We start from the raw sequence: 20,317 nt of genomic DNA on the forward strand, positions 1-20,317 counted from the left end.
TTATTACAACAAAGGGAAAAAAATTAAATATATAAAATATTGTCAAAATATAACATATTTAATTATTTGTCAAATAATAGCTGACATATCCTAATACACTATTAGTAATATATTACAATAATGATTTCATCACACTTAAAATTACTGAAGTTTGTTACTGGTTTGAATGTTACTGGATTGAATGAGACAATTATTACATTATTTGTGGATACAGTAAAGTATTTGTGTGGAAGTACTTTTTTTAATCAGCATTTAGGCCTTATGACTGATGGTGCTATAAAAATAAACTTTCCCTGCTTACACATGCAAGGTTAGATTGAAAGACGTTATTCTGCATATATTTTACACTGACTGTAATTTTGTGGACAATGACATACTGTTTTCAAGACTGATATGAGATACAAGAATAAAACACTGATTGCATTAACCTTTACGTTCCCATTAAGGTTTCATCCATAATACAAAGGTAACTGTCCTGAGGTGCAAGACTGCAATTAAAAAAAAATAATTTAATCATTCATTCCTGTGCTGAGTAAATTTGTGATTAACATTCAGATTACAAAATTGTGAAGGATTCTCGTGACAATTTGCCACGGAGCAGGGGGTCGCAATCAATTGACTTTGGTCTGATCAGAGCTCCAAAACCAAGATAATCAGTTTGTTATCACAAACAACAAACAAAGGCAGAAAAGGAGGAGGTGTAAAAGGAAATGTTCGACAAATATTATCCACGGTTATTTCTGTCTAGTGTTTCATAAAACTGTCAAGTCTCAGAAACAAGCGTTATATTGCTTATATTTTTAATTACAATCATGAAAAGGACAAAAATTATGTTGTTTTCTTGAGAAAAAGGATTTGATAAAGCACAGAGAAATCAATCATCGCTCTCTCAGAAATAAAACCACAGATTAGTGCTATGGACTGGTTGTGTAAAAAAAACAAAAAAAAAACAGGTATTTAATTAGTTTCTATCATATTTATAGCCCCTTGTTATTTTTATTTTTCACACGTGCTTTCAAGAACAAGAGGAATGGAAAATAACTCAGTTTAATTAAGCAATGATCAATCACTGATTAAAGTTATGTATGACTATATAGTAGCTTTGGGGGGAAAAAAAAAACAAAAGGGGGAAAATGAAAGCCATTACTCACACTACGTTAGAAGAAAAAGAAGAAAATACAGCCACGCGCAGACATACTACACATGCGAACAACATTGTTTTCATTAACAGAAGCCTTGTCCTTGGCTGTCCTTTGGTTACTCTGCACAGGGATCGAGGACAAATCCATAAATCCTGTCTCTTCCTCATCTGTAGTCACTTTCATCTCGCCTAACCTTTTTTGCCCACCTACCTAAGCACACTCTATCAGCTGTAATGTAGAATGACAACATGTGGTTAAGATGAAAGCCAACCCGTCTCCAGCCCCCTTCGATGTGCTGATAAATTCTCCTCTGATTGACAGCAACTCCAGGCTCTTTGCACTCTGCACTCCCTCAGATCTGTGTATTCATCCTCTGGCTCTTTTTTTTTTTATATATATAAAAAGCTTAAAGCATTAAACAAGAAGACTTCTGACATGGAACACCTCAAAACAGATATAAATAGACAGACTGGGCTACATTATGATTTCAGAGGCGATGCTGCTGTATGGGAGCTATTCAAGATAGAGTTGAAGGGGAAGAAAGACATCGCTAACAATAAACAAGAATGTTAATCACCACAACTGATTTTGTACATCATTAATCAAGAATATGAGACATATTTTAAGCGATATCATCAAGCTGACAAGAGAGTTTTGTTTTTTTTGGACTGCCACATTAAGGGAAGAAATGAGACATCACCAATCAAAATCTCTTTTCTGGGCAGATGGAAAAAACAAACAAAAAAACCCCCCCGAGAATAACATTTCTGGTCATAATGTTCAGGAGTTCACTCCAACAGATAAGATGCTGCAGCTCTCTATCACTGTCCTCTCCAGTTTCTCGAACAGTACAACACTATAACAGTTATGGAAAAAAAATAATAATGGCAAATGAATTCTCATCACATTTGCCAAAAAATAAAAGATAACTTAAATGTTTGGTTCCATTAGCACCGCTATTAGTTTCTTTTGTCTGAGCACAATGGAATCTTTCTTGTGGCAGATGAATAATATGCCCCTAATTAGTGCAGCTCATTCAAAAGCCTTGTTAGCCCTCATTAAAATGAGAGGTCACCCTCTAATCTTAACAATTTAATTGAATTAAATGTTCCTGGCTTCAAACACGCCAACGCTACAGTACACAGATGCACAGGAAGGAAGGAAAAAGCCTCCAACCTGTTTTCAGAGGCGGAGATGTTGCTGAGGGTCACTACTGCTACAAAGTACAAATTTTCAAAGAAATGCATGCTGTTCTGGTAAGAATCGAATCCTTGAGAGAAATTAAGCGGAATTCACTATCCAGCCACATTTTTGTAGTATTATCACAAACTGCCCTCATATGAAATGAATTATCGTCAACACTGAGGTAATGAGCAGCGATACAAAAATCTAGAAAAAAAAAAAAAAAGGTGTGAAGGTCACTGGAAGCCGATTATAACCTGCAGAGACCGCGGTCAGAAATGGTGTCATCGTGAGCGTACAACCGGACATTGCAGACACAAGTTTAAAATAAACAGCACAAGTAAGTAGCACGGGGTCCAATATTGATTTTTTTCCTTCTGCATCATTTTATCTTTCTTATAGACAACCTGAGTTTCATGTTGAATTTCAGTGAGCTTCACCTTCTCCGCTACTCTCAAAAATGTTGAGTAAGTTCAAGAACCGATGACTCCGGAGGAAGAAAAAAAAAGCCACGAGAGTATGCACGACTTTGAAGACGAGCTGCTCTGGATCTTGGATGCTTTTCTGTCTCGAAGATGTCAGCAAGACACACTGCAGTACACACAATGTTATAACTTTAGATCTACTTTGTCTTGTTTCGAAGGAGAATAACTTTAGCTTGTATGAAATATGATTCCACAGCCTCTTTTGCCTGTTCAGTGAATATCCTCACATCTGTGTCTGAGGACAGTTTTTCCCCCCTCAGCTCTAAACTCAATACTTAAAAGTAGCTGCTACTTGCAAGTGTCATAAGGTGAAATAAGATAGAAGACAATGACTTACAATATTGTGTCCTTGCAGCACTGCATCTGATTCTGATGAATGTGTCATTATAAGGCGATAACCATCTGCACATTACCATCAGATGTGTTGAGGGAGTGGAAGATCTAATACGTTTAATGCAGGACTCTGGGACTGAGATTTGACAGCATTGAATTAGATTCAAGAAGAGGGAAGATTAGCTTTTTATTACCTCAGTTTTAGTAAGACTTCAATCACCAACATGGGCAAAATATCAGGAAACACTTTTCCATCTCCGGAGCAAAGACACATTGTGATGTTCCACTTGGAGGGCCTGTGTACATGATGATATTTCATATCACTATACCACTTACTGCATGTCATGCGTGCACTTGGCTACAAAGCCCTGTTTGGAGATCCGCTCGTATCAAATGACGGAGGAAAAAAAAGCTTACAATAAGCACAACAGCAGACTTGCTGACTGAACAAGAGATGCTGGTGATTGAGAGGCCCGCAGGCAAACACAAATATTTTATGAGAAAATGAGAAACACTGTCAAATATGCTGCGGTGCTGGAAAATGAATCCTCGACAGCCACCCGGATGAGGACCTGCATCCACAAAAGAAATCAACGGTGTGGAAATGGCTTAATCGTTTCCCGTGAAAAAAGTTTCACTTGTTATCATATCATTTTTGAAACGGACATAAAATCAACATACTCCTTTAACTTGAACAAGGGGGCTTCTGGAGAAGGGTGCCATACGGACATTTAATATATAAATACTAGTGTCCAGAGAAATGTGTATGGTAAAAGATTAAATGTCCGGTTTTACGAGGAAGAGCACACAAACATTGCAAACAATCATAAAGGGACGCAGGCAGATGCTGAAATATGACCAAATATACTGTGATGTTTTCAAAATGAGTGCTCTTTTTTTTTTTTTAAATAAACTATCATTTTAAAAGATAGTATTTGGAAGTAGCCAACTTGGCTCAGAAATCACAGAATCACGTGTCCGGAAAAAGAAACAAACAAAAAAAAAAAACCCCAAAACATCATGACTTGCAGAAATCTTCCCCCCACAAGCATATAAGCATTAGAATTAATCACAAAGAGATACATGCACATGTTAGTGGTTTTAATGAGTAAAATGCTTGGTTGTTTGACACTAAAAAGCCCTGACAACTTCTGCACTGGCTGAGAAATATCCATTAATATTTGAATGGAATATCTGACGTGACAACAATTTGAGAAACTCGTGCCAATCAGATATAATCCATTCCATGAAAGCGTTTCACAGAGATCTCTTAATCCTCTTATGTGTCACTCCTAAATAAGCCATTGTGGTATAAGCATGAGCTGAATAAATAAATGCTTCCTAATACACGGTGGAAGAGAAACGCAGAGGCACCGAGGCAAGGACAACGTTCCTTGTGCTCCAAGGTTTGGGACAACAATACTGCAGGCTCGAAGAGATACAAGGACAGATGGGGGAGAAAAGCCTGGTTAACGCAGCAGGATTGAATGCAGTGGTACATTCCAGGAGAAAAAAAAAAAAAGTCCTGGCAGAGAGAAGGCAAGTAACACTGCGGACAGTTCTTTCATTGTTTGATCGCAGCGCTGCGGAATACATATTTCACTTCTCTTTGTGTACTGGATAGAAAAGAGGATGACCTTTAGCTTCGTGCTCTTTCTGACCCGTTTTTCTCCTCTTGTTCCATCATATCTGATAGCAGGTGAAGGACATCACAGACACCTGACAAAGGTAACTGATAGTCAGGTGTACGGATAAGAGAAATCTGTCACAGCTCCGGAAATCTGTAAATTAGTATTACTTTTTTTTTTGTCCACTTGATGGGCACGAAGCTCATTTAAACACGGTGATCACTCGATACAGTAGGAGCAGTCCTGTAAAGAGGCCAAGGAGACTGAGAGGTGGCACACACACACTTTAAGTCATTGAGTGCAGTGTCACCGAGCATGCATCCTGTTAACAAACAGCACGTCAGCTTTAATGAACCCTATTCTCCTCTATGCCGTTAGAGCGCTCGATGCATTTATGTTCATGGTGCAGTGAATGCAATTGGCTCTTTGCTCGAAATGAATGAAAACCAGTAGATGAAGTGATGGGAAAAAAAAAAAGTTAATTGTCAGGTCTGAATGCCACCTTAGCAAGCAGAGTAATATGACAGTGCTGTGTAAACTATGGGGGGGGGGGGGGGACTGAAGTGAAAAAAACGGTTCCATTATACTATAAGTGAATCTAAAGCTTGACCTGATTTATACTGGGTTTGTACCAATCAGTTGCGTCAAGTTTTATGCAATTAAAACCCATCTGTAAACCTTTAAAATAACTTTAAATCCATTAGAACTGCTGGTTGGAACCATTTGAGAATTAGTTTTGAAAGTTAGACCAGCTTTTTTAAGAGTTTATACAACTTAAAGCCAAGTTTTTATAGTTACAATTTCATATTCACTTTATATGTAATATATTTTAGCCACTTCATTTCAGTTAGAACAGTTTAGTTTTCAAAATAATTTTATAAATATTTCAACTGACTAAAGTTGTCTCGCCAGAGAATGAAGCAAACCCCTTGGTTTTAAACTCTGCTCATTAATTTCTAACAATGTGGACACAGAGGATAACGTGAAGGACTCTAGTGATGATTCATCATTTAACAAACAGATGAGGAAGTGCTGACAGTAAATGACAAAAAATAAAATAAAATAAAAATAATGCCATGTCTGTTCTTTTATGTTATTATGTTTATAGTTTTAATACCATAGTCCACCTCAGATTACAAGAGTATGCTTGTGACTTTTCCCCCCAATAAGAGATGGACTGTGGATCAACGGCACATTTTAAAGTGTAGAGGAAGAAGTGGTTATTAAACGCCTCTCATGCACAGCTGGTGACACACTATCTCAGGACTAAGTTTTTACTCGGGAACACTTCCACATTCAGAGACAGAGATTGTTAATGGAGGTAAGTGCAGTGGTGAAGTAGCTTCACATCCGCTTTTGCACAGCAGGTCTACATTGCGAGATCACCATCTGCCTTCTGTACCTAATGGCTTCTTATAATCACAGACTAAGTCATTTGATTATTGGAGATCTTCCATTAAAAAAAATGTTTTTGAAACAAGCGAACAATAATAAAAATCATAAATAAATAGTTTAGCAATTGGAAACACTGTTTTCATCAAACAAATATTAAATGTTTTGATGTAATCATTAAAAGTGACCTACTTTAAAATGTATATGGAAATATGATGCAGTAGCAAAACATGATGTCTGCAACTGCAGACTGTGAATTAAATAGTAAACAACATTGAATTGGGATTGTTGTAAAAAACTTGAAACCAATTCCAAGAATAAAATTAGTTTGTATACAGCTACAACAGGCTTTCCTCCCCATTTCCACCTTTACACACAGCATGATTTTAATTCATCTTGCTTTTGCCTTCCCTCTCTTGATTAATCTTCATTCTTTTGCTGCATTTCATTTGAATAGTTTTATCTTCTCCAGCCACTGCCGAGGATGACTCCCATCCACAGAGAGCAGGAGACGATGAGTGTGCCTCGCCTAAGTGGCTGCAATCATTTGTGATTAGTGGCTGCTGCTACTTTTTGAGAGGAGCACATCAAAGTTTTATTATTGGGTGTCAGAGTGGGCAATATGGGGTGGGGCGAGGGTAATTACACTCTTATAACCAACCTCCTCCCTATGCTAGCTGAATTCTTGTCTTGCCAGCTTAATGTGAAATTTAAATACAGGTGTATTTTCCAATGGTTTTAAAAATGCAACCCTTTATAGATGGGTGATTTTATTTCGGCTCAAATTTCAAATGATGTTTCTGTATGTAACAGTATACCAGCTATGAATATGTGTGCATGTGTGTGTGTGCGTGTGTGTGTGTGTGTGTGTGTGTGTGTGTGTGTGTGTGTGTGTGTGTGTGTGTGTGTGTGTGTGTGTGTGTGTGTGTGTGTGTGTCCAGCCTGAATAATTAAATGAGAGGACTTAACAGAATGTTTCCTATGTAAATGAGAGATGCACAAAATGCTGAGCTGTTTTAGAACTGGACTAAAAAGCTTTACCTTTCTACTCGACGCTAAATGCTGCAGTAAACCAACATTCATTGATTTGTTAAGAAAAAGAAAGAAGACATAGCCTGGAATATATTTAATTCATGCATAAGCAGCAAGGAAATCAAGCCAGTCTATCAGTTCCCTTATTAACCCATGCATCCACCACGCCATCCATCAACCATGTCACCTGTCTATCCAACCACCAATTCATCTGTCTTTCCATCCATCAATTAATCCAGCCAACCGCCCACCCATCAATTAATCTATTAATCCATGCAACCACCACTTTATCTATTATCTATCAAGTCATCAGGCTCAGCTATCCATCATCTACCCACCATTTTATCCATTCATCAATTAATCTATTCACCCAACATCCATTCATTCATCCATCGACTCATCTATTCACCAATTCATGTATCCCTTCTTCCATCGATTCATCCATTCATTCATCCAGGCTTGTTGATGCTGGAATTCTTGTTGAAATACTGGCAACACCATGGAAAAGTCAAAGCAATCTGTAATATGATCAATTTTCCTATTAGGTATTATTTCAGCTTTCCATGCAAAGAAAATAATAATCTAAGTCATTTCTCAAATACAAAGCTTTATTACAGAAATTATAGAAATGGCATTTCTTTCATTGTAAAGTATCTGCAGCTGAGATTTTCATGTTCATGTTCAGTTATTCGATCAGACAACACAACATCAAGTCTCCCATTCTCTTGATCAAACTGCATTAATAGCACCTTGCTGCATTACAAACCAGTCAGGCAAAAACCAACAAAAGCATGTTGTCCAGAGGGTCTTCTATAGCCATGTTCAAGCTTTTAAAGTTAACTACAAATTACTTTTGGCTGCAGGCAAGTTATTGTCGTCAATGTCATATATGCATTGACATTTGTTCATTTCCAACAAGATCAAATTAATACCCTCTAATTCAAAACACAGCAGCTATCATTTCACATTTTCGCAAGTGTGTGCAGGGGTGGGCTCGGTTTAGTGGCATTCATCTGAACTCAGAGTTGTCTCATTAAGCTGTTTTCAGACAAAACCTCTTAGCCTGAACCTCACCGGCCTTCAGCAGACGGATCACCCACTGCGACTCTTCCCCTCCTCCACAGGAGAGCAAGGGTAGTGTTTGTATGTGAGTGCTCTTCTCAGTCCTTTATTACAAGTGCTATGTGGGTGTACATTTGAAGCACAAGATACTGTCAGTGCTTTTCCGGCTTCGATTGGACGTAGGTGTCTTTGTCCCATGTACATTACAAAGAATAAAGAGCAAAAAGAAAAAAGAAAAAGATGGCAGTACAGTTAATACACACTAAACCACTGATACTGTCAAAAGTGTAAGTACATATTATTTAGATTTTCTTCAACAAAAAAGATTTTGGATGTGTTCAGAGTCTATAATGTAAAGGTTGCAGTGTTATTAGAGGCATGGGAATCTTTGTTCATTTGGCCCATTCATGCCACAAGGCCAAACAGCAATGCTCTGGTAAAGGTGAATTTCACAGCAGAAATTAGATGTTCAGCTGGCTCAAAAAGAAAGAGTTTATTATTGTTGTTGTTGTTGTTTTTCACACATAGTAGAAGGGAGTTCATAATCTAGTGTGTTTTCTGCAACGCTGGCCTACAAATAGGGTGGGCTAGGCGAATCTGCCCCCGTCTTTTAGGTCGATGCCTTCCATCTTCTGCTGAATTATTTTTTATCGCAGGGATTGTGGAAGACATCTATCACCCTCTCACAGTGATGGAACCTACTTCACCAACGGACCCAACAAAGCACGTTAAATAATTGTATTTTGAGAGTGAAACTATGAGACCACCCACACCACTTATAGGATAACGCTAAGTAGCAAACTTTACTGGATGTCAGATTTCCTTTTGGGATTGAGATGCAATAAAAAGCATCATAGGAGCCAATTCAACTTTCATTTTCAAACTTTTATCTGGCAAGTGATCATACTTGGTGAGTTTTACATTTCTACTTGTTTATTCTAAACACGCGTGCGCAGCCTGAACCAATTTTCAAAAATGTCTTCTTGTTCTTATGGAGTATGAAGCGGCGCTCATGCCGTTCATAAGATTATCGAATCTTAATTTGCCTATGCCACATTATACTCTAAATCTAATCCTAGTTTCCAACTGCTAAATTTCTTGTAGAAATGTACAGAGAATAATGTATACCGGGAAAAGACCTTCTGGAGTATCCCCACCCTCTGATTTCTTCATAGATCACATAATGCCTACGGAAATTTCCATTCTTGTAATTATTACATGTTTGTGTGACTACAAAACAAATTAAGGAGTATTCTATTTTGAATGTATCACTGCTCACTAGGAGAGATTGCCTTTCTGCTTGGACATGCCACAAGTTTGATCAGGGACGCTTTTCCAGAATCAAACCTCAGTAGAATGAAACAATAAACTTCAAGTATCAAACTTATTGATTTAGCAGATGACAGCGCAATAAACGTTCACTTTATTGGAGAGGCGTTCCTGATAGAGGACAAACATGCGTTTTGGAAGCCACTCGCAAAAAAAGTGCTAACGGACAACCGGAATCCAACTTCGGTTTCCACCTAGGTTTTGAGTTTCTACTTGAAAACCCTTTAAAGCTTAAAACTTCTGCTGGTATCTTCTCCTCAAGCAGATGGCTGCCTGAAATCAAACGCTACATTTGGGTGTTTTCCAGCGCGGTCTCCAAATGGAGCTCGGCAGTATTGACATATTAAAAAGGTCATTGTTCCATGGAAACATCACCATCTGTGAATCTTGTGTTTACTAAACAATAGTCAAAAGAACAAGCCACACCAAAGCATCATATGCTTGTCCTCTCACAGATGTAAACTGCTGCAGACCAGAGCCAAGAGAAAAAACTAGCTGCACAGTAATTGTATACTGTCGCGGTGTCAAATCTCTGGACTGGAATATATTGTTTATTTAAAGGCAGCACAGACAGACTGCAGGTCATGGCGAACTCCCCAACTTCACATGAATTCAGTCATCACAGTTACTGTGAGTCTGTTTGTCCAACAACAACAACAAAAAACAACATCATCCCAATGAGGGTATTGAGGCGACGGTGAAGTAACAAAGCCCACACCTCGGTTGTGAGTCAGCGAGTGTAGAGGATGTTTACAAATGTAGGGATGGCTTAAAAAAAAAAAAAAAAGGATGCAATGTTGTTGCGTTCAACACGTGTGCAACATGTGCAAGTGTTTTGGGAGCTTTATTCAAACACTAAAATAAACTGAGGATGAGTCAGACTCCGACTCTTGTCTCTTGAAAGTCTCCCATCATACCAAACTGTGAAAATAGCTCTTTTGACCCCCCTCCCCCCCCCAAAAAAAAAAAATGCATGCATCTCATGAGTGGAATTTCAATTGAATCATATTTGACTGGATCAAATCTGTTACAGCGGGTAAAAGAAGTGTCTTTGGTGGAGGCTGAGAAAAGAATGACCAACAGTCAGGCGGGAAAAGTAACTGAAGCTGGTTTCAAAGAGCTCCTCTCCTTCTCTTCAGCCTCTCCGTTGCTTTCCTTTTCTCGCACTCACAAACACAATCCACCACGGTGGATTCAGACTGAGATGGCAGATGTGATATTTTGAAGGGGGCAATGTTGTTTGGAGGCTGCCTGGTGGAGGTTATGTCATAATGAAGCGGTGCAGCTGCAGCGAGGATGCCTGGGAGGGATCACAGGAGATCAAGGAGCCCTCGTCAAAGAAGAACACCTTGCCCTTGACAGCCAGCTTGTGGGAGTCGACTCACCGCAGTTCGGCACCGCGGCAGATAAACACAGAGTTCGGTTTAGCATACGCATGAGGGCTTTCTGCGAGCGTGCCCTTGTATCGTATGTAGAAAGTGCATTTGAAAAGGCACTGAATAAGGTCTGTGAAGGAAGGCCCGACGCTCCGACAGACACACAGGGCGTGCTTGAAAGATTGAGGAGAATCACAATGGAGAAGCAACCAAGTTATGAGTGCGCGTACAGAATGGCATTTTGTACTCTGGCATAAATTCTACGATCGAGAAAAAGGTCAGGGCATAAACAGGGAAAGTGCACAACAAACAGCAGATATGTTGTAAAACCTGGGGAAAACCAAGAGATGATCATGGAAAACCGATGACGTGATGGCCATTTGTCAATGTTTTATCTAGTTAAAGGGCTCAAATGCATTTTGTATAAATACTGTATATAAATCTTTTCCAGTGTTCCCTACAAGCCATTTGCTTTCAAGCTACTTTAAGGCACTTATTGATACATAACGTTGGGTGTTAGGCAAGTAGTGCATCAGTGTAATCTCATTACATTTGCTTGCTGTAATGTAACACATTACAGAATGGAATTGAGTTATCTTATATTTAGAGTAATGAAATTACACCGGAGCGAGTGTTACACTGGATCCTGGTCAAACTTGCCTTCGATGCACAAACATTGTTTTTGACCTGGTGGGACATCACTTTGAGTTCAGTCTCCTTTCAGTTCTTCTCCACAATCTTCTTTGGCTTCACCGTCGTGTTCTTCTTCCTCCTCTTATCTACATTCTTCTTTCTATTCCTGATCTTCTTTGTCTTGATGTTCCTTCTTGAATCTGCCAGTTAGTTTTCTCATGTAACAAGCTTCCCAGTTTATCTTCTCTTTGTCGAATTCTTCAGTTTTTATCGTCATCTTCATGCTCATTGTAATCATTTTCTTTGCATTTTTGTTATTAATCTTAATCTTTACTGCATTTCTCATCTTCGTCTGTGTCAACATCATCTTCGTATTCATCTTCTTTGTACTCATTTATATTCGTCTTTGTATTTGTCACTATCATTCTTTTCATCATCTTATTTTTGGATTAGTGCTCTTGCTCTGTTCCATAGTTTATATATTACTTCTTGTATTCTTTCTGTCCTTCTCCATTTTTGTCAGCTTTGTTTTCTTCTTCGTATTTGCCAATGTCTACTTTGTATTTGTCTTCTTCGTACTCATATTTTGATTCGTATTTGCACTTTTTATATTTTCTCCTACTGTATAACTTTATCTTCTTGATATTTGTCCTCTTTGGCTTATTCACTGTCATTCTCATATTTGTATTCTTATTCTTCATCATCCTTGTTGCCATAACTTTCCTTTTTATGGTCTTCTTCCATTTCTATTGTTGATATTTGCACCAGGAAACATTAATAAACTAAAGGCCGCAGCCATGTTTTGACCACTTTCATGAAGTTGGACACTGTGACTTCAGTCATATTATTTAGGGTAAATTACAATATATTACAATAAGCAATTCTATTTTTGGTTCCATTTTTGGGAAGCTTTGGAAAAAATAACCACACCATTCATTAGAAAGACTAAGAATAATTGCATCTTTTCCTCTTTATCTTCTTCACAATTCACATTTCTCGATTTTCTAAATCATTTGTGTTTCTATTCTTGACAGCTCAATACGATTTATTACAGAATAATGTATAATACGTTATGATAGTTGCAGGCCACTTAAACAAAGCTGTGATGTTATTCTTAGGTTTATACATCTGCAGAGTTTAGTTCAGGATTAACAAACACATTTTACTTCAGGGGCCACATGAATTTTCATTCATTTCATCTAGAATGGGCTGTAATGTGTGGAATGTGTTGAAAATACCTACAATTACTGTAAGAAATTACAACAATCTCAACATATAGACGATTTTAATGTCTAGTGTTTAGTGTTTAATGTCTCAAAAGCCTTTCCTATAGCTGTTGCATTATGCATGTTTTTACAAACCCACTCTGACAGCATGGCTTTGATAGTTTGGTGATTATTTTTCTGTCATGGCAGCATCACCAATATCTCAGCTTGGGTCTCAGTGTTGTGTTGTGTCTACTACTCTTAAACTTAAATGATTGAATCTTTAAAAGTTATATAATTTGTTTGGTGGTTTGGCGGCCAGATTGGAACCTCTGGTCTACAGGTCTAGAGTTATTTTTCTTCTTTGTCAATTATGCTCGCATGTTTTCACCATTTTTGACTAAAAAAACAGACCAAAAATATAAACCGAGACGAACTGTCTGTATCTACTTCACTCGAGTGAATGTAACTTTTTAAGCATCTTTGATAAGAGACACTTAAATTAATGTAGCAAGTTGTGTCACAAAACAAAAAGGTCCATTCTTTTTTAGTGTATGCAGGTTTTTACAGCTTCGCTGCAGATGCATCATCACACATCTTCAGCTTGAGCAGTCACACTAACAGCAGTTACAGAAATGCAGAGAAAGAGTATCTCTGCCAGTATCTGAAGTTGTGTTTGTCCATCTGATGAATATAAACAGTTTTAACTCTCACTTTCATTTCATGTTTTTTTTTTCTCTCTCATTTTTTTCTTCCTTTTTAACCAGCTGCTGTTTACTTCCCCTGTCTCACAAAATTTGACAGTGCGCCCAGGTATTTTATTAGATTTTAGTTTGTTGTTTTCTCGCTGAAGAAATTAATCAAGCAAAGTGTTTTTTCTTTCTTCAAATGTTTTTTTTTTTTTTTTTTTTCCACTCAGTGCATCGTGTTGAGTGTTTCATAATTATTGCTGATATCTCACTCCTCTCCCGTCAGTATGGCAGCTTCACTTAAAAATCTCATCAAGCTATTGACGGACTCAGTTATTTACAGTACGCATTAAGATCATTCAAATATGAGTATTATTTGGTTGTCGTTACAGTTTAACACTGATAATTAAAAGCCTCAGGAATCAGCTTTTTTCTTCAGGTAACTGAAATGATAATGTTCTTAATATTATATGGCGGAATAACTGCATTGCAATTCTGAATAAAACGTGTTTTTCTCCTCTTAAACACTCACGTTGCTTTTTCTTCAAATGGTAGCTAATGCACCTTTGGTGAGTGTGAACACGTGGGTGTAACGTTACGACACACACACACGCACGGAGGTTCAGAGTAGGTCAGGGTGAGGGAGCAGCGAAAGCAACAGCAGTAAAAACAAAACCAATGAATCTCAGCAAAAAAAAAAAAAACATCTCACTGGTGAAGCCACTAATTGTGTTTTTCCACTAAATGAGTAAAGCTGGAATTTGTGGTTTGACACGTTCACGTTGTCGCTTTGATGACCTTGTGCTGTTTGTGATTGCACCGATTGTGGTATTTCTTGACGTGATTAAAGTGCGTCTCTGACGGAGACGTGCAGAAGCAGCAGAAGGGACTCAGAACGTCCTCCAGGTCCATGTGCCGTTAACTTTAGCTCACTGAATTATTTACTCAAAGTCTGGGGGAAATGATGCTGTTGAAGTGCAGCCACAATCTTTGTCGAAAACTTAAGCTGCTTTGCCCTCAGCCGCCAATGCATAATTATATAATTTTCAGGCACACTATAGCTGCCATGACATTTTCCATATGATCTCTATCCTTATTAAATCTGTTTGCATGGAACTGGTTATGCAAATTCGTTCTATACCAACATACATTTTGGAAGACAGGGCATGAAAAGTGTGCAAACTGCTGAGGGCAAAATAAACAATGCACTGGAAAGAACTGATGCATCAGCAAGTACACACTTAGTTAACAGCAGAATCTGCATATGTTGAACTTACAACATAATGTCACTGTCGTAGAGTTGAAGAAGTTGAATCATGCTACCGGGAGGTCAACATTTTGCATATTGGAACATAAAATAACCTTTTTACCCTATTATGTCGCCTCAGACAGGATCTGGTATTCATACAGACTGTGCTATGTAAAGTTCAAAAAGTGGAGAAATGGAGAAGTAATGTAAAAGTTGAAGTTATTTAGGAAAGAAAAGTAGCAAAAGCTATATATATATATATATATTTTTTTTTTAATATTTCTACATCCATAAAAAATCTAGGCGTCCCAATCATTGAAGGGTAAATGACCCAGAACGTGGCACAAGCAGAGTAAAGAACACAGTATGTCCAACTTAATGCAGCTAATTAGAGCTGTGACAGGATAATTGGGCAGGATAAGAATAAACACGCAGGTCATTAAATGTTTAGGGACATAAGCTGATTTTATTAAAACAGACATGATGAAAGCCCAACATGTTTGGAAGGTTGTTTTAACCTCGTACAAGATTAATCAGGCAGAAGAGTCCAAGTTAATGCATCTCCTTAAAAGTGCAAGTAAGGTGAGAGAATATTAATTACTACAGTGAAACTTCACTGATAGTGTGTACAGACTTCTTAAACACTCGAAACTCAGTTAAACACTCCTACTGTTAGTTTGTTTCCATGTCTATTTAAATTAATGTTTCATTAATTTTGATATACAATTAAGATGGATTAAGGGTACGTCAAAATAAGCAAGTTGCTTCTCCTTACTCCTGTTCGGACAACAAACATACATTTGTTATTGTTATTATTAGGATTTTGAATATTATTTTGACAGACACACACACACACACACACACACACACACACACACACACACACACACACACACACACACACACACACACACACACACACACACACACACACACACACACACACACACACACACACACATACACATACATATAGTATTTCAAAGCATTCTAAATTCAAGAACTCCTTTACACAAATGTCCTTAGTGTTATATTTAAATTTATACGAATGAATCATTAAGCTCTGTAAGAATTTCAATTTTTGTTATTAAAATGTTTTTCTTAAAACAATAATAATAAAAAAATGTTATTAAAAGTTTTGGGCTGCACAGCGATATAGTCGTTGGCAGTCTTGCTTCAAAGTGAGAAAATCCACGATTTGAGTCCGGTTGGGGACATTTCTGGGTTTACTCGAGTTTCCTCCCAATTAAGTTTATTTCTTAGCCTGTACTGTTGAATTAGTAATTCAGATTATTTTCCAAGAATATCTATTTTTTTGATCCATCCAAATAATTACCTGAAAAACACTGATTATTTTATCATGGCAAAAAAGCTAAATATAGCAAAATATAACTTCAGTCTTGCAGCAGATTGAGTCTGTTTAGGAAAGCCGCCTGCTCACTTCTCAAAAAACACAAATTTAAACTGAGTAAAGTAGATATTTATGTCTGTGTTGAGTCGCCCTGATGGCAAAATGCCAGGTCAAAAGCCAACAAGCTACTTGACTTTTATTAGGAGGCTGAAGATGCTCGGCTGTGGTAAGATTCTCAATTCAAATACGGCATGAATACCCAGTACAGAGCTAGACACCGAGATAAAATGTGATTTTATGATCAGAAATTAACTCCAGTAACACCAAATACCTCATTAAAACTACCAGTTTCTATATAGAAGTTAGGGGGAAAAAACCCATTACAATTATATGCATTGATTTGTGTTAACATATGGGCAGGTCTTCAGAAGCAGGTTCATATTATTCCAACTCATTCTACATGTGAACACATGATCTTTTCTGTTGTTTCTGCTCAACACATCATGCACAGACTTACAGAGTGGGGTTTGAAATAGATCCGGAGGTTAATGGCATCAGCTCGGGCTAATTGGAGTCGGGAGTTAGCAAATGTGGAGTCTAATTAACGAAACACAAACATAAGACTTTGACTCATAAACACACACACACACACACACACACACACACACACACACACACACACACACACACACACACACACACACACACACACACACACACACACACACACACACACACACACACACACACACACACACACACACACACACACACACACACACAGATGCAAAGGAATCATGGAGAAGTGTTGATTTCCAGAGTTCGGATATTAATCAGTGCCGGGAAAGGAGTCAATTAAGTCGATCTTCAATTTAACACTTAAATAGCTTATTGCTCAGTGCTGCTTGTAATAGCAATATTGAACCGTGCTTAACAGCAGCTTGCTGGCAGATAGCCCAAACTGTTCATTATTAAAGGTAAATCTGCTTTGTGTCTGCTGTGTTGCAGGGTAGTTTTGGGTAAAAAACCTGAACAAGTAACTGCAAATACAGCAAGCTGATGACGAAAGTTTTCTTTCACTGTTTTTTTTAAATAGGGCAAATCTGAAGTTTCACCCAAAGTTAAAGTGGATTCATGGTGTGAGCTGGGATTGCCTATTCTCACCCCATGTTGTGGGTAACAGCTTCCTGCTATTAATATATAGACGTGCAGCTAGAAATGACCCACTTGCCACTTCCGAGAGCGAGTCTGTTCAACAGTCCAACTTAGATGTGCATAAAAACAAAGACGGGAATGCAGCTGATTACCATATGCAAATGTTGTTCCGTTACATTACACACACACTAACATATTTAGAAAATATGTTAGTTCCACATTAAATACTATGAAGCTTAATCATGATCATTAATTTTGCTATTGATTAAGCTGCCATTTCCACAATGATAACATTTACCAACAGTAATGATAGTACTATCTCAAATATTGCAGTACGATATCCAGTCAACATGCTCTCATGTTGAGTATTGAGATAGTGATATGACTCATGATGAATAAAAGTGTGTGTGTGTGTGTGTGTGTGTGTGTGTGTGTGTGTGTGTGTGTGTGTGTGTGTGTGTGTGTGTGTGTGTGTGTGTGTGTGTGTGTGTGTGTGTGTGTGTGTGTGTCACCACCAAGTATCACACAAAACCTGCACTTTTTTAAGTTTATTTGTACTTTTTCTTTGACTGAATTGGTTTTTAAATACAAGCATATGGACACCAACTGAAGTAAAGTATATGGCTACAATTTTCCTTCTACGATCATGGAATAAAACTTTGCATGATAAACTTAATTTCACTGTATTCTGACAGTGTGGATTAAATCTGTATCCCAGAGGAAACCCTGACCCTTCGTTACAGCCCAGATACAGATTTAGCCCCCTGGAGTCGTGTTGGTATGTAGTTTTGCTTCACTTTGACAAGCTGCTTTTGTTGTCAATGTAAAGATTAAAAAAAACCCAGATGGAAATGTCTTTCTTGGTGACAGGCTTTGAATATGTCTATAAGTGGCTGTCAGTATTCGAAGCCTGTCTTCTATGGGCATCTGCATTGTTTTCCTCCACTCAAAGCAATGCAAATTGACGTACTTTAAACCAACACCTCGAGGGCACGCGCTAATTAAAAGATGGCAGTACTCACGCCTCATGTCTCTGAAGTAAATGGTCTGCCTGTTGGGGTTGAGCAGCTGGATCACCGAGTCGTCGTTGTCCTTCACCCGACAGCTGATGATGGCCATCTCTCCCTCCACCACTGACACATTGTCTGTCACCAGGTTCTGACTCACCACTGGACAACACAAAGACAAGGGCACATTAATCACTGCTGTGAAGAAATAATAATAACAAAAAAAAAAAAAATGCAATTCTTGCTTTCTGAATTCAAAAACAGCATTACGGAACAGTACTGTGTAGCACATACTGGAAGATAAATGGGATAGAATAATAGGAATCAGAGAAAAGGTTGAAAGAAATATGACAATAAGAGGATTGAAAAAGAAAATGTTGCAGCACAATACATCTATTCAAAGAGTACAGTCACACTTTTCTTTTTAACTTTCACAGCTGCAGAGCTGGAGGTGAAAGCCCAGCTAAAGAGGAGCGGAAGATGCCATTACCTGAGTCAGCCACAACAAATGACTCAGGTGTGTTAATGGAGAGCGTGTGGGTTGCGTGGCCACAGAAGTGACTCACACACCTGTGATTATTGAGAGGGTCGGGACACGGCGTGGGTCGGAGGCACCCCGGGGATGAGTGCGGGAGGACATGACACGGTGACGGGACGGCAAACACGGACAGGAAGAGCGGAAAACAGCCATACCGATGTCGTTTCGATTTTCGTTTCCAAAAAGTTTTGTATTCAATCAGAAAATGTTTTTAATACAACCACCAGAGACCAGTAGAATGAAAATATTCAAACAACGCAAACACTCTTTGGTTATTTATGTTGATCTGCTTGAGCATGTGTGAGGAAAAAACTAAACAAAACTTTGCCTTATTCCCTACAGCACATGTTCAATACTGTTGTGTTTCATATACAATTGTATTTTCTTTGTTACAAAGAGACAAAGAGCAATGCATTTTAAATTGAACATGCATATTCTTGTTTTAAGCTAACCTTTCGAAAAAAGACTCAGAAGGTCACTGAAACATCAGTAAATGTATTACTAAATTCAAATGACTAACTACGTATAGACAAAACTTGTGGTGCTTTAAAAAGCATTACTGCAAACACAGGAAGAAACGTCACTCCACTGTGGATGTTAACAGATTTGCAAATATGTTTAGAATCATTTCCCCACTACAAATAGAAAAAGAAAAGAAAAAAATTGTCTTCTAATCCCACTTTCTCAAACATCGTGTTTCAGTGTGAGATTTAATGAGCATCAACATACATAGACAAACAACGGGGAATAAACAGAGCTGAGTGACTGCGGATACTGCAGCTCAGAAAGCCCGTGGGCTGAGAGAGAGAGAGAGAGAGAGAGAGAGAGAGAGAGAGAGAGAGAGTGAGAGAAAAAAAAATTGGTTACGGCCGTCATCGGTCATCAGTCGCTACTTAGATTGCTGCACTTCCTTGTTTCACAAACAATATCTCTGCCTGGAGAATGAAAATTGGATTCTTTCTGGCTCTGTGCTGCTTTGATTTGAAAAACTACAGTAATAACATCTCAGACTTTGCTTTGGGGGAGCATCTATTGTTGAGGCTGATGGTGAGCCTTGAGTGGCTTTGGTTTATTTTAAATGATCGCTACACAAGGCAGATCGCCAGTGCTGGCTGCTGGTTATGTTGGTCCCCAGTGCCGTATTTCAATGTTGCGAGATGCTCGAGTTCTCACATACACTCAGACATACTGCAAGCTGCACAGAGACTGGCGAACAAAAAATCATTGCTGCAATTTTCTGAAATCATTTGCCTAAATTTGAAACGTTCTTTCTGCTCTGTACTGTAACAAACCACAACATTAGAATATGGTTTGGGACTTTCTGCAGGAGCCCACACCGTGAGTGTCCACTTTACATGACAGCCTGTCTAAATCTTATCAGCAACACAGTCAGCAGCACCCGACACTGTGAGCCACAACAGAACCGGCACAGCAGACAATCAGAGGCGCCACATTACTTCGGTCAACCCGGAGTTGTGTTTGCACATAGCTGACACGCAATCATCCAATCAACTGAGGGCCTGATTGTC

At 38.3% G+C, this 20,317-nt stretch overlaps 1 protein-coding gene across 3 annotated transcripts in view; it reads right to left on the minus strand.

Moving 5' to 3' along the window:
• The window catches only part of cadm1a (cell adhesion molecule 1a), a gene marked incomplete at its 3' end in the record, with an annotated part of 423,559 nt that overhangs the window by 83,436 nt on the left and 319,806 nt on the right, over nt 1-20,317 (minus strand). For all 3 annotated transcript variants that reach the window (XM_080509140.1, XM_080509139.1, XM_080509141.1), the window contains exon 3: nt 18,266-18,412. In XM_080509140.1, coding sequence (XP_080365266.1) covers nt 18,266-18,412 — 147 coding nt within the window. The remainder of the gene's footprint in view (nt 1-18,265; nt 18,413-20,317) is intronic.

This window comes from Blennius ocellaris (assembly GCF_963422515.1).
Source record: "Blennius ocellaris genome assembly, chromosome: 14".
In the NCBI taxonomy this organism is placed as follows: Eukaryota; Metazoa; Chordata; class Actinopteri; order Blenniiformes; family Blenniidae; genus Blennius; species Blennius ocellaris.